The following is a 15,978-nucleotide window of genomic DNA, read 5'->3' as shown; positions in this document are numbered from 1 at the left end:
TTTTCTTCTTGGTTTGATCCCTTGATCGTTATGTAGTGTCCTTCCTTATCTCTTGTAACAGTCTTTATTTTAAAGTCTATTTTATCTGATATGAGTATTGCTACTCCAGCTTTCTTGTGATTTCCACTTGCATGGAATATCTTTTTCCATCCTCTCACTTTCAGTCTGTATGTGTCCCCAGGTCTGACATGGGTCTTTTGTAGACAGCATATGTATGGGTCTTGTTTTTGTATCCATTCAGCCACTCTGTGTCTTTTGGTTGGAGCATTTAATCCATTTACATTCAAGGTGACTACCAATATGTATGTTCCTATTACCATTTTCTTAATTGATTTGGGTTTGTTTTTGTGGGTCTTTTTCTTCTCTTGTGTTCCCTGCTTAGAGAAGTTCCTTTAGCATTTGTTGTGAAGCTGGTTTGGTGGTGCTGAATTCTTGTAGCTTTTGTTTGTGTGTAAAGCATTTGATTTCTCCATCAAATCTGAATGAGATCCTTGCTGGGTAGAGTAATCTTGGTTGTAGGTTCTTCCCTTTCATCCTTTAAATATGTCCTGCCACTCCCTTCTGGCTTGCAGAGTTTCTGCTAAAAGATCAGCTGTTGACCTTATAGAGATTCCCTAGTATGTTATTTGTTGCTTTTCCCTTGCTGCTTTTAATATTTTTTCTTTGTATTTAATTTTTGATAGTTTGATTAATGTGTCTAGTCATGTTTCTCTTTGGGCTTATCCTGTATGGGACTCTCTGTGCTTCCTGGACTTGTGACTGTTTCCTTTCCCATGTTAGGGAAGTTTTCGACTATAATCTCTTCAAATATTTTCTCAGACCTTTTCTTTTTCTCTTCTTCTTTGGGACCCCTATAATTCAAATGTTGGTGTGTTTAATGTTGTCCCAGAGGTCTCTGAGACTGTCCTCAATTCCTTTCATTCTTTTCTCTTTATTCTGCTCCCTCACAGTTATTTCCACCATTTTATCTTCCAGCTCACTTATCCGTTCTTCTGCCTCAGTTATTCTGCTATTAATTCCTTTTAGAGTATTTTTAATTTCATTTATTGTGTTTTTCATCACTGTTTGTTTGCTCTTTAGCTCTTCTAGATCCTTGTTAAATGTTTCTTGTATTTTCTCCATTCTGTTTCTGAGATTTTGGATCATCTTTACTATCATTACTCTGAATTCTTTTTCAGATAGGTTGCCTATTTCGTCTTTATTTATTTGGTCTTGTAGGTTCTTACCTTGGTCCTTCGTCTGTAACATATCTTTTTGTCATTTCATTTTTTGTTTTTGTTTTTGTTTTTGATGGGTTGGGCTGTATTCCTGTCTTACTGGTAGTTTGGCGTGAGGCATCCAGCATTGGAGTTTGCAGGCCGTTGGATAGAGCGGGATCTTCCTGCTGAGAAGAGGACCTCCGGGAGGCCTCACTCGGATTAATATTCCCTGGGGTCTGAGGTTCTCTGTTAGTCCAGCGGTTTGGACTCAGAGGTCCCACCGCAGGAGCCCGGGCCTGACCTCCGGCCTGGGAACCAAGATCCCACAAGCCATGTAGCATGCCAAAAAAAAAAAAAAAGGAGCAAGACAATAACAAAGAATAAAAAACAAAATAAAATCAGAAAGATAAAAAAACATATTAGGAAAAATAGAAATATAATTGAAACAACCAGTCACTGGGGGTTCCTCCCGTCCCCTTAGGTGTCTGTGGTCCCTCACCGGTACCTGTTAGGTGCCCTAGTTTTCTGTCCTTTTACTTTTGAATGCGTACATTTCAGAGTATATAAACCTCTTGTGTTCTACTTTTGTTGCTTTCTTAACTGCAGACCTCTGCTTGGAGAACAACCATGTTCCATAGAAAATTAACATTTTTTAATTGCTTCCTTCAGAGCAAATGATCTCAGAAGGCAGATAGTTGACTTAGTTTTATTGTGTGATTAGATATATGGACTTTCTGTATTCCATAAATAATTCATTTCTTTCTTGGTTTTTAGTTAGTTTCTACCTAAATATATAAGTATAAATTACAAATTCCCACTTCTAAGGTCAGTCAGTAAGCAGATTTTGAAAAAGCTTTGAATTACTTGTAACATTTTATATCTTGACATAGCTATATTATAGCTGATTATTTAATACTTATTTTTCTCTTTACATTCTCTAGAAGTATTATAAATTTGAGGTATTTTGGGAAAGTTGCATATTTTAGGACATCAATTTTGTATTTTATTAACTTGTTAATTATAAACCTTGATTTCTTTTATTAGCAGGATTATTTTCATATTTCTTTCCAAAAGTATTGTGTTTCATAAACATTTATTGAGTGTTTTCATTTATTTATTTACTTACTTACTTCGTTGCCGTGTGCGGGCTCTCTCTAGTTGCAGCTAGTGGGGGCTACTCTTCGTTGTGGTGCGCAGGCTTCTCATTGTGGTGGCTTCACTTGTTGCGGAGCACAGACTCTAGGCATGCAGGCTTTGGTAGCTGTGGCACGTGGGCTCAGTAGTTGTGGCTTGCGGGCTCTAGAGCACAGACTCAGTAGTTGTGGCGCACGGGCTTAGTTGCTCTGTGGCATGTGGGATCTTCCCAGACCAGGGCTCGAACCCATGTCCGCTGCATTGGCAGGCGGATTCTTAACCACTGCGCCACCAGGAAAGTCCTATTGAGTATTTTCTACATACTGGCCACTTAGACTAGGCAGAGGGGTTCAAAATAAATGACATCTGGGGGACTTCCCTGGTGGTCCAGTGGTAAATAATCCACCTTCCAATGCAGGGGACGCAGGTTTGACCCCTGGTTGGGCAAGTAAGATCCCACATGTCACGGGGCACCTAAGCCCAGCACCACAACTACTGAGCTCGTGCACCTCAACGAGGGAGCCCGTGTGCTGCAAACTACAGAGCCCACGCACTCTGGAGCCGCCTGCCCTGGAGCCTGTGCTCCACAACTAGAGGAAAACCCGCACGCCACAACAAAGAGCCCGCACCCAGATGAAAGATCCCATATGCCTCAACGAAGACCCCGCATGCCGCAACTAAGACCTGACGAAGCCAAAAAAATAAATAAAATTTTTTAAAATCCGAAATAAATGACACTTGACAATCCTTTAATCTTCAAAGATTTCAGTCTTTTGGACATCTTGAAATAATACTTGACTTGTCTGGAAAGGAAAGGTGTTTATTCTACATTCATAGAGTCGTCTAGATAAGTGAAGCTGATTTCTTAAAATAGTAAAATTTTAAAATGAAAATCCTTAAAAATTGTCTTGAACATCTTACTGCATTCTTCAGTTGAATAAACTGAACCATCTTAATTTTTTTGTTGTAATTTACATTTATCACTATTAACATTCATTATTCTCAGATGTTTTTAACTTCATGCTTCCAGCTATCATTTTTTATAGGTCTTAATGTGCACTATCTCTTTAAATTCACATCTCATACAATTTATTCCTAATTTGTTTGGGACTGAAGCCTCCAAATGTCCAGCCTTTTAAGAATTATTCTTACTTAAAAGATCTGAGTAATGGCCTTGGGGTGAATAGGTGGATGTAGTTTTTACCTCTGATTAAATTTATGAGTTTTTTAAGTATACAGCTAAAAATGGATTCTCCCTAAGGTATTTTCAGTTTCAGTATCATTTTAAGGATTTCATTCTAGTTGCAATCTATTTAGTTTCTTTGAAGTGTTATTGGTGGTTTTATTTATAATTTAAGTAAAAGCTACAATTTGGACAAACCTTAAACATTATGCTAAGTGAAAGAAACCAGATACAAAAAGTCACATACTATATGGTTCTATTTGTATGAAGTATCTAGAAGAGGCAAATCTATAGAAATAGAAAGTGGTTTAGTTGTTGCCAGGGGATGGAAGAAAGGGAGGATGGAGAATGACTGCTAGTAGGTATGGAGTTTTTTTGGGGGGTGATGAAAATGTTCTGGAATTAGAGAGTGGTTATGATTGAACAACTTTGTAAATGTACTAAAAACCACCGAGTTGTACGTTATATCTCAATTTTTAAACTCTAAATGGAAACAAATTTTTCTAATAAGAGACCCTTCAAAACACTTTCTGGATCTAAATCTGTACTTTTTCTTTTATTCATTGGTTTATATTTTGAGTCTCTCAAGTGTAATTTACAGTGAAAGCATAAGTTGTGTTTTCCTTAAGGATAATAGAAGTACGGTTGTATGTTAAATGAAAATTAGATAATTGTTCATAAAGAAAACAAGTCTCCTTTACTTAGTAGAATACTGTCGTGCTCTAACTACTTAGTATCATCAGTATGTAGGTATTAAAGAACATATGTATGTGAGTCCTAAATATCTAAAGAATTTTAAGGACTGTCATGTTTTAATAGGAAAGGATAACAATAACTAAAAATAACAAAAAACCATATTAATCTATTTTTCATTAAGCATAAATTATAAAATATTTTTAAGATGTCAGTTAGTCTTATTAATTTTGTTTTCATTACTTATTCTTTAATTTTGATTATTTTTATGTTATATGTAATTTTTTTCTAATTTTGTGACTTGGTCTATGTAACTTTTTCAGTCTTCAAAATTTTTAATGACAGTTTTGCAGGTAGTTTGTCATTCTGGTGTTTGAAAATGAATAATTCCTTTGGGCTGTAAGCTGTTAAGCACATTGTTACGTTTCTGTTTTTAGGCTATGGAGTTACTGGTAGAGAAAGCAATCAGTAGTGCTTCTAGTCCTCAGAGTCCTGGAGATGCGCTGAGAAGAGTTTTTGAGTGCATTTCTTCTGGGATTATTCTTAAAGGTAAGTTTTACTTCATTTTTAATGTTTGTTTTTGTGTTTGATGGTTGAATGAGAACTCTTCTTTATTTTACAAATGGATGATGGTAATGCTTTTTTCTCCCTACGGTGATTGCTGTAGGTAGTCCTGGACTTCTGGATCCTTGTGAGAAGGATCCCTTTGATACCTTGGCAACAATGACTGACCAGCAGCGTGAAGACATCACATCCAGTGCACAGGTACCAGTGTCTTCCTAATCCCAAAGCTTTGTTCTATCACTGCCCTTAAAGTTTTGGGTTTTTATAATTGTCCTTTAGAAAAAATCACTGTAAGTAGACCCTTAGAGAGGATATAATTTAAACTAGATTTCATTAATATACTCTTCAATTTTATTATTTTAACTATGTGCGTGTCTCATTAAGTGTATTATATAAATATAAAAATACAGCAGTATTTTCAGTGTCACTAAATCTGGGTATTACGTTGTATATCAAGATCAGTAGAGAAGCTATTTATGTCCTCTGGATGTACAGAAGTGATATGTTGTATGGTTTATGGAAATTTTTGTTACGTTTTAGCCTTTCCTGCCACTGAAAAAGTCAGCTAATGTAGTAATTAAAAGTGTGGGCCCTGAAGTCAAGACTCCCTGAGTTTGAATACCAGCTCTGCCAGCTCATCTGTAAGGCCTAAGAGCAGTATCTATCTCAAATAGGATTGTTGGGAAGATTAAACAAGTTAATATTTCAATCAGTCTAAAACTGCTATAGCTTTCTTTTTTTGAGTCCGGAAGTGTACTAAGAGGAGAATAAGGTTAATCAGCCCCCTCAAAAAAGGAATTAAGTAAACCTTGTCTTCCTTGATATTGTTTAAAAATTCCAAGATGACTTTTTATGGGAATAATTTCAGTATCCTCAAATTTCGTTTGCTGCTAAATAATTTACAATGACACAGTAGAAATCTCTCCTTGTTAGAATTTAGGAATGTATATCAATCACATGCAGAACAAGAGCTTACAGAGTGTGCACTCCATCCTCAGATGCTATTTTAGTTTTCCTTACTGGAGTACTCTTCTATTTAGAAACTCCTAGTATTAGAAAAAGCTGATGATCAGTAGCAATATGTCTGTGGTAGAAGTGTATTACTACTATTCATTATTATACACCAGATATCTTTGGATATTTTCTTTTAATACAGAAGAAAACATTATTCTGTTTATCTTTGGGAAGGACCTTTTTTAAGTATCTCTAAATAAAGAATTAGTATTCTGTTATGATAAATATTTCTAGTTTCACTTCAGAAAATTAACAGCCTTATAACTTCGATGAGATAGAGAAGTACCCAGTACTGCCAAAGATCCAGAACTGCAGGCTTACACAGAATACTGTATCAAGTTCCGACCAAGATGATTTGGGGACTTTTCAAGGTTTGAAAAGCCAATCAATGTATGAGGAGAGTTCTAAGGAACTAGAATCATCTAATCTGGAAAAAAGTTTTAGAACTGTAAATTCTCACTTGGATGATTGTAGTCAATAACTGTATCTCAGCTGAAGAAAATAAACAGGGATTAAAAATAGTCTAAATAGCAGCCACCGTGGAAAACAGTTTGGCACTTCCTCAATAAGTTAAACATAGAGTTACCATATGACCCAGCAGTTTGACTCCTAAGTATATTCAAAGAACTGCAAATGTATGTTCATTAAAAAGTTATACACAAAAAATAATAAAAAATAAAAAAGTCTAAAAAAAAGAAATTTATGCACAAATATTCATAGAAGCATTGTGCATATTTGCCAAAAAGTGGAAACATCCCAAGTGTATATCAACTGATAGATAGGTGGATAAACAAATATAGTATATTCATACAGTGGAAAATTACTCAGCTATTAAAAGGAATGAAGTGCTGACACATAATACAATGTAGATGAATCTGAAAACCTTAATGTAAGTAAAAGAAGCCAGACACAAAAAGTCATGTTGTATGATTTCATTTATATGAAATGTCCATAGTAGACAAATCTATCAAGATAGAAAAGTAGATTAGTGGTTGTGAGGGCCTCAGGGTAGAGGAATTGAGGAATGACTGCTATTGGGCCATGGGGTTTTTTTACGGGTGAGAGGTGGTGATGAAAATGTTCTGGAATTAGAGAGTGGTTATGGTTGAAAAACTTTGTAAGTATACTAAAAAAAACCCACTGAATTGTACACTTTAAGAGGGCAAATTTTATATGTGAATTATATCTCAAGAAATAGTCTAAACAGTTATATTGAAGGTTTAACTACATAGTGAAAATTGCCATTTAATCAAATGACTGTAAAATTTCCTTATATTAGTTTAAAGGGTATATATCCCCCAGAAAACTGGGGAATTATGTCTCAAATAGCTTGTGACATATAAGGTCTTGTGACATTGATGCCTAACATACTCCTATGTATACATAGCCACATAGTGAAAAATCTTTTTTTTAGTTCATGAAGTAACAAGTTGTAGAAGTATAATCCTCATTTTGTAAACCTGGGGAGAGGTGTGTGTGTGCGCGCACACGTGTACCCCATGCCTGAGCCTGTGTACATGGGCATCCACAGGAAAAGTGGGAAGATGAGTGAATATGAACCAAAGAGATGTTCATTCAATAAGTGAGACACTTTTTCTTTTGCTGTATATTGTTTTAGGATTTTTTTAATGAACATTATACTAATTTTTTTTAAGAATTATTTTTTTAACTTATGCTTTAAAAAACAAAACAGCATGCACACATTAAAGCCTGAAAATAAAAACATCAGAACATACGGAGTATTTCATTTGTGAAACTTAATACCGTTCAAGATGTGTCTTTCATTAAACATGCTTTTTTATATTGTCATTTGGGGCTATAAACCTAATAAGAATTAATACTGCTTTTTTAAATTAACTAAATTCTGACTCTTTCTTTTGTTGTAGTTTGCATTGAGACTCCTTGCATTCCGCCAGATACACAAAGTTCTGGGCATGGATCCACTACCCCAAATGAGCCAACGTTTTAACATCCACAACAACAGGAAACGAAGAAGGGATAGTGATGGAGTTGATGGATTTGAAGCTGAGGGGAAAAAAGACAAAAAGGATTATGATAACTTTTAAAAAGTTTCTGTAAAATCTGCAGTGTTAAAAGACAACAGGTGCCCATTTGTTGGCTGTTTTTCATTCATAATGATGTCTACTTTGAAAAAATTATCAAGAATTTAAAGAATTTCATGGAAGAACCAAGTTTTTCTGATATTAAAATCTTTTAATGTACAGTGTTAGGTATTATATGAATGGAAAGACACCCCCCAAAAATTGTGCTCCAACTAGGGGAAAAACAATTGTTCTGATTTTTTTTCCCATTATTTTTGGTTTTATTTACTGGTTGCCCTAGCTCCCCCTATATTTGTGTCTTTTATTAACTAGTCCTATTAAATCTTTACTATATTTAATGCAGTATTTGTGCTCAGTTGCTATGTGTATTTTGATATTTTTATTTAGAGGTTTTGTTTGCTGTTTGATACTAGTTGTTACTTTGTGTTACAGATATCCTTTACCCCCTCTTAATATTTTACAGCAGTACGTTTTTTTGTAACGTGAGACTGCAGAATTTCTTCCTTTTGCTATTCTTTATGTGATGGATTACAACACAAAAAAGTTATCCTGCCATTTAAGTGCTCAGAACTGAATGTTTCTGCAGATCTTGTGGCATTTGTCTCTCTAGTGTGATATATAAAGGTATAATTAAGACAGATTTCTGTTAATCTAATCAAGTTTGCTGTTAGTTGTGCATTAGCAGTATAAAAGCTAATATATACTATATGGTCTTGCGACAGTTTTAAAGCCTCTACATAACTGATAATAAAAATGCATGACATTTTTGTTTTTAATACTTTTAAAATTATAATTTTAGGTTTGACACGTAGATCTTTGTACAGTTGACTTTTTGACATAGCAAGGCCAAAAATAACTTTCTGAATATTTTTTTCTTCTGCATAAGTGGAAAGGGCATTTTTCATATATAAGTGGGCTAACCAATATTTTCAAAAGGAACTGTATCATTGTGCAACTAACAACAGTAACTAGCCCTTAATTATGAAGACAGTTCCTTATTGGTGTGTGTGAGATTACTCTAATGACTATTACAGTATAATAATAGTTGAATGATCCCTCCCCCCTGTCCCCACACCCCATCACCCAGATAATTTACAGTTCTATTAACAGTGAGGTTGATAGAGTATTGCTGATTAAAAAAAATTAAGGTTATCTAAGGGAAAAAAAACAGAAAATTATTTGGTGTGGCCATCTTACCTGCTTATGTGTCCTACAAAAAGCTAAATATTCTAGCAGTGGTGTAATGAAAAGTTACATCTTACTGTTGATATATGTATGCTCTGGTACACAAATGTCATTTTGTTGTCACAGCACTACAGTGAAATACACAAATAAAAACTTAAATTCATATAATGACTTAAATGTATTATATGTTAGAATTGACATAAATACTTCTGCTTTGAAATGACGTATGCTTCAGTAAAACCATATTCAAATTTATTGGCTACTTACATCTTGTTATTTCTGACAAATGATGCTTCCTGGGCACATAATTTCCAGAAAGTTCAATGGTAATTCAATACCATATTGGTTCAGTTTCTTTCTTGGGTCAGAATCTTCCCCCAAGCTCTTATTAGAGGACCAGGAGACTGTAGGAGACAGCCGCTGGGGAAACAGAACAGGAGACTCTGGTTCTTCTCCCAGATGTGTCACATACTATCTTTGTAACTCGAGCAAGCATCTTTTCTTTTTTTTTTTTTTAATCTTTCCGGGTCTCATTTTAGTCACCCAGTAAAAAATTTGGAATTTTGTTCTCACAGTTCTCTTACTTAAGAACTGACATTTATCACTCACTAATGACAGACACCATGCTAGCTAGGTCTTACACACGTTTTCCTGTTTAAAACTATCATAACAAACTAAGAATAAGTGAAGGTGCTGTATTTCTTATTTTTTAGGTGAGAAAACTAAAGCCCAGAGTGGCTAATTAAAGTTAATACATCAATTTAGTGACAGAGTTGAAATTGAAAGTCAGGTATCAAAGTTTATGCTCAGCACTTTCCCAGCCTGCTCCCTTCATCTTGCAATTAATTATGTTCTAAAAATGTTCTCAGCCTAAGTTCCAAATTTTTGCATTTAGTTTCAGGTGTCTTCATCCAGATATACAAGTGGTGCCACTTAAATTTTTTTACAAAGATAATTATTTCAGTATTATTTATTTTTGGCACGGCTTAATGGTTTTCACAGTTGTAGCTAGATCCACATTAACCATCTTATATGAAATAAAGTTGACTTGAGTATTTGTTAGTATCTCTTCTTCTGCTTTGACAGTTTTTAAAGAAAATTATAAACTTTCTAGTCAAAAGAAGCATTGGTTATCATGCTAACGCATTCTTGAACCAGTTGTTTCGGCAACTAATTTACTTATCAGTTTTCTCTGCACCTCAAACTAGCTCTTCTTGTTATTATAGTGCATGCTTATGTTTCAGTAATGATAACCCAGATAAAACAAATTGATTCCTCTCAACCATCCCCCAATTACATGATGCATTACAAATTAGATTTTTGTCTTCACCACTATTGTTTCTTCTATTTCTTTAAATAAGCTAGTATTAAAAATGAAAACTTCATGTCTATCCAAAATGATTGTTCCCTTTCTTGTCCAATATCTGTCCTCAAGATTGAGGAGTATCAATGAAAAGGGTGGAGTGAAACTGAGTGAGGCCCTGTAGGGCTTTTGTACTGAATTTGGCAGAGCTAACTTAAAAATTTTTTCCCAATAAAGGGCAAATTTTATAGTGTCATAGATAATATTCATAGCAGTGATCTCAAATTTGTTCATGAGAGTCATGTGGGGAACATTCTAAAAATTAAGATTCCTAAGCCCTAATTCCAGAAATTCTGACTAAGGAGGGCCAGAATAAGCCTGAGAATGTGCATTCTAAGATGACTTCCTCTTAGTTGTTTGTTTGAACGGATTGTTCATAACATGTTACAAAAGTCAAAAATTGTAAAGGGGTTTATGGCATAACATACCTTCTGCCTCCCCTTGTTTTCCCATTACATGGTTCCCCTTTCCAGAGGTAGTGTTATCCATTTGTATATCCTTCCACACATGGTCTGTGCACATGTCAACATAAACCTGTGCTCCCCTTTGTCTTTGTACAAATGGCTGGATACTGCGTACATTGTTCTGAACCTTGCCTTTTCTCATTTAATGTATCTTGGAGTCTTGGAGGTTTTTCTGTATCAGTACACATAGGGAAACTGCATTTTTAACAAGCACTGTAGGATCATCCCAGATCAATTTTTTTCTTTAATTATAGGTGGTTCTGATGCAAGTTGTACATGGATCATGCTTTAATAAACATGCTTTACAGTTCAGAATTAAATTATATTTTAAGTTTAGTATTAAAGGTATTTTATGATCAGCTATACAATATGGCAATAAGTTTATTGCAGTATTTAGCAAATCATAATATCCCTATTCCCTAAGCAATTTTATTGATTAGTTGTCTAGGTAATTTTAGTAAGCTATAGTCTAGTTAATTTTAGTCCTTCTTTGTCTCTTTTTTTTCATACTAATCTTTATTTATTCACACATTTGATAAAAATGTCACAGGCAGGAGTGAAATCATTACAATGACGTAAGTGCAGACCAACCCCAAGTGCAGAGTCAAATGGCCAAAAAGCACATGAGCAGCGCACAGCTCCGTAACGTGTGTACTCACACTACTCTCCCCACACCACCCACGTCCCAGCAGTCACAGGCGCTAAGTTCTGTTAGTCCTCCTTTATCTTGCTTAGTGTAATAATAGTAGATGTAAAATAAAATCTGCAAAGAGGAAACAATTCTATAACTTAAAACTTTGAGTAATATTTTTGAACAATGCTTAAACTGGTTCCATGTTAAGTACAAAGCTACTCTATTCACTTTAATATAGTAAGATACTGGTACTAGAGACAAAGGGTCTTCAGTTTGGAAAGGACTGTTTAATCAGTAACCTAATGTGAAATATTTTTTTAAAAAGTGATCTGTTGCATGAAAGTACGAAAAGGCAGTTAAGTTGATCCCAGCTAATTAATCACTCATAAAATACGTTAATGTTAGAGAGTTCACAAGTAGAAAGGGAAAATGGCAGAGAACATAACTAGGGCTTGGATCAATATAGGCCCTATATTAAATAAATACAGGATAATGCAGTATGACAGGTTCCTGATGGGAAAAAGTCCAGAGTGTTGTAATTTACCTTGACCTTTGCCATAAGCTGTTTAAAAAGAGCAAATTGTACTTCAGTGTGATATAGTGTGCATTATAATGCAGACAAAAACAGAAGGCCTGCCTTTTGCTAATGCATAATGTGGAGGGCTGGAAGGAAGTTAAAACCTGCATTACCAATCACAACTAATTTTAGTGAGCACTGCAAGCCTTTTAACAGCGAAGGCACATCCTTGTATCCTTCTTTCTTAGTGATATCCAAAATTGAGAGATATACAGTCCTCCTACACTAGGCATTAGTCACACCATATCTGGAATCTGGTGTTCAGTTCTGGGCATTAATTTTAATGTGATATTCAAAAAAGAATGACCAAGATAGTGAATTTGTTCAAAATTATGGCATGTAGTTGGAACCGCAGAGCAGGAGGGACAAAAGATGATATGGGAGAGAGAAAGGATTATAAGTACCTTCTAATATGAATAGCTATAGGAAAAAAAAAGAACAATTGAAGAAATGGCTTTTTAAAAATATTAACTGCAACAATAAAATGAATGGGGTTACTTACAGAGAAGTTGTTGCCGACCCCTTACGTTGTTCAGGGGTCAGCTGTAGCAATTTCCATGGTTCTATCGTTGGCATCTTCTTATATGTACATGCTATTGATGATCTCATCCACCTTCCAAGTCTCATCAGGTACTCCTTTTGTTATGTTTATTTCCAAATCCTTTCTCTCAGTCCAAACTCCAGTCTTGCCTTTTTTCTTTCTGCCTCCAATCTCTACACTATTCAACCTACAGCCCCCAGAATATTTTTCCTAAAGTACCAATTTGATCATGTCGTTGCTCCTCAAAAGACCTTCAAAAAAAAAAAAAAAAAAAGACCTTCAAGCAACTCCACATCACTGTGCTAAAATGGTACATGTGGTTTCATCCTTGGGATATCACTAGGTGATAGGTATTCATTACACATGAGCAAACCAGGGTTTTGAGATTAAGTACTTTGCTGTTGCTATAATAAAGATCATTTGAATATCTCTTCTTGAATGTGTCAGATCATCAGAAAGCTGCATACTTGGAGAGTCCTGTTGACTTCAAATCCTGAACTTTTAACCTTTATGCTATGTACCTCCTATAGATTTGTCCCTTTTTTAAAAAAAATATTTTTAATTGAAGTACAGTTGATTTACAAAGTGTTAATTTTTGCTTTAGTCAAACCTCTCTGCAGAATTTTAATGCTTAAGATGTAATGTACAAATAGATCTTAAGTATCCCAATTTTGGTCCACTCCAAAGACCTGCCCATTAGCCTTTTTTTCTCGTAATTCTAAAGAACCTACAAAGCTGTAGCTCTTTCAAAGGTCAATGCTTAAGTAAGGATAGGAAAAAAGGACGAAAACTTTTACCTGAGCCAGGAGTCAAAAATGATATCTAATATACTATACCCAGGATGTAGCTGTGTCTCATTTGGCCCTAAGACTGTTAGAAATTTTGAGCCAATATTAAAGATTTCACATGAAAATCCCAATTTGACTTCTCTTGAAAAACTGGAAGATCTGATGACATAGAGCATGTGTTCCTATGAAAGTAATGGCTAGTCCCCCTAGAGGATAAATTTAAGACAAAGCCTGTTCTGGACAGTTTACCAAAACCTCTACTGTTCCCTATTTTGTCTACCAGGCTGGCCCTGTGGGCATTTGGTTTTATTATATTTCAGATAGTGGACATTTTACCTATGGACTCTTCCAATCTGCATGTGCAACCACATACGTTAAACTGAGGGGCAGACCATCTCTACAATTACTGTCAGTTCCAAAATTCTTCGATTCTGTAATCATGTGTTTCTTTCCTATATACTAGGATACGTGATGTCTCCCACACCTAATGTAAAGGACAGTCATAAACACTTGATGCACTTCCTTCATTGACTGTTTCAAGAGAAAGGTCAGGAAGGAGGCCTGAAACTGAAGCAAGCTACAGCCTCAAAGGAATCCTTTATGTCAGAGCAGAGATCAAAACCTATCTCCTAAAAATCTCACAGTAACATTGGAGCAGCCTGCCTGTCTTCCTGTTTGCTCTTTGGTTGGATTAAGAGAAGGAGGGAGAAGATTCTAGATGGCAAAGTTCTAATTATATGGGTTCTTAATTTTTTCCTTTTTATGAAATAGTGCACATGAAAAGAGATAAAAAAAGGAGAGGGCTTAGTATATGGTGAAGTGGAAGGGGAGCTACAACTAAATTATTAATTGAAACCAAATTTATGAGTTCCAGGTCCTGATAAGATGAAGTAAACACCATCCTCCCCGTCTCTTCCTCGGAATTCAACTATAAAATCTGGATAAAATGCATGGAACAGCAATTTGAGGACCCTGAACCATAGTTAGTAGCAGGCAGATTGGAGAAGACCAGAACTGAAGTATATCAAACTGACAATTTTGCCATGTTTCCCCCTCCAGCAGTAAACTCACTGCTTAGCCTTGGACATGAATACAGCCATAGAAGTGTCTGGTAGAATTCAATAACTAAAGCTGCAGATTTCTGGCCAGAGGATTGAAAAAGGGAGTCCTGGGGAACTGAACACACTGGGCAGATTGGGGAGAGGAAGGAGCTAGGGCAAGTGACCCCATAAAGTTATTTATGAATAATACTATAATAATTACAGTAATTTTTTTTTTCTGGAGCTCAACCCCGACTTACTTTATGAGGCCAACATTACCCTGATACCAAAACTAGGTAGAAACAGTTCAAAGAAACTCAGGCCAATATACCTGATGAAATTAGACTGAAGAATCCTTAACAGAAGATTTATCAAATCAAATCTAGCAATATATATAAAGAATAACCACAACCAAGTGGAGTCTACCTTGGGAATGCAAGGCTGGTTCAATATGAAAATCAAATATGTGAATTTTAGTACTAAAAATATAAAACTATAAAATTTAAAGACAAATAACTGGGGAAACCATTATAATATATCAGAGTTGATATTAATAAATATGTTCAAATCATTTTTTAAATAAATTTATATTTTTATTTTTGGCTGCATTGGGTCTTTGTTGCTGCATGCAGGCTTTCTCTAGTTGCAGTGAGCGGGGCTACTCTTCGTTGCGGTGCACGTGCTTCTGATATTGCAGTGGCCTCTCCTGCTGCGGAGCACGGGCTCTAGGCACGTGGGCTTCAGTAGTTGCAGCACATGGGCTCAGTAGTTGTGGCACACGGGCCCAGTTGCCCCGCTGGCATGTGGGATCTTCCCGGACCAGGGATCGAACCTGTGTCCCCTGCATTGGCAGGTGGATTCCCAACCACTGTGCCACCAGGGAAGTCCCTGTTCAAATCATCTGAATCTGATTCCACTAAGAAAAGAATTGGACACAGGCATAAAGATTTACTACCTGAACTGTCAAGGATTAGAAAAATGGGACATCTGTGTAGTGGATCATTACAAATAATGATGTAGCTATGTGTTTATTGACATACTGAGATTTTCATAAATCATATATGTAAAACCAATATCTGTATAAAAGTCCACATCTGTGGGCTTCCCTGGTGGCGCAGTGATTAAGAATCCGCCTGCCAATGCCCAGGACACGTTTTCGAGCCCTGGTCCAGGAAGACCCCACATGTCACGGAGCAGCTAAGCCCATGCGCCACAACTACTGAGCCTGCGCTCTAGAGCCCACGAGCCACAACTACTGAAGCCTGCACACCTAGAGACCATGCTCTGCAACAAGAGAAGCCACTGCAATGAGAAGCCCGTGCACCGCAACAAAGAGTAGCCCCTGCTCACCACAACTAGAGAAAGCCTGCGCCCAGCAAGGAAGACACAACGTAGCTAAAAAAAAATAAATAAATAGATTTTTTTTTTAAAGTCCACATTTATGATACATGCATCCACATATGCAGACACACACACACACACACACACACACACACACGCACAAAGTCCTAACTCAAAACTATTACATTGGGTATA

At 35.9% G+C, this 15,978-nt stretch overlaps 1 protein-coding gene across 2 annotated transcripts in view; it reads left to right on the top strand.

Moving 5' to 3' along the window:
- Positions 1–8,192, top strand: part of ZFR (zinc finger RNA binding protein) — a 76,297-nt gene extending 68,105 nt beyond the window's left edge. For both annotated transcript variants that reach the window (XM_059916178.1, XM_059916177.1), the window contains 3 exons: positions 4,647–4,758; positions 4,877–4,974; positions 7,674–8,192. In XM_059916178.1, the coding sequence (XP_059772161.1) occupies positions 4,647–4,758; positions 4,877–4,974; positions 7,674–7,853 (390 nt within the window). In that variant the 3' untranslated portion in view covers positions 7,854–8,192. The remainder of the gene's footprint in view (positions 1–4,646; positions 4,759–4,876; positions 4,975–7,673) is intronic.
- The last annotated feature ends 7,786 nt before the right edge of the window (positions 8,193–15,978 follow it).

This window comes from Balaenoptera ricei, chromosome 3 (genome assembly GCF_028023285.1).
Source record: "Balaenoptera ricei isolate mBalRic1 chromosome 3, mBalRic1.hap2, whole genome shotgun sequence".
Lineage (NCBI taxonomy): Eukaryota > Metazoa > Chordata > Mammalia > Artiodactyla > Balaenopteridae > Balaenoptera > Balaenoptera ricei.
This window is presented reverse-complemented; position numbering and strand designations above follow the sequence as displayed.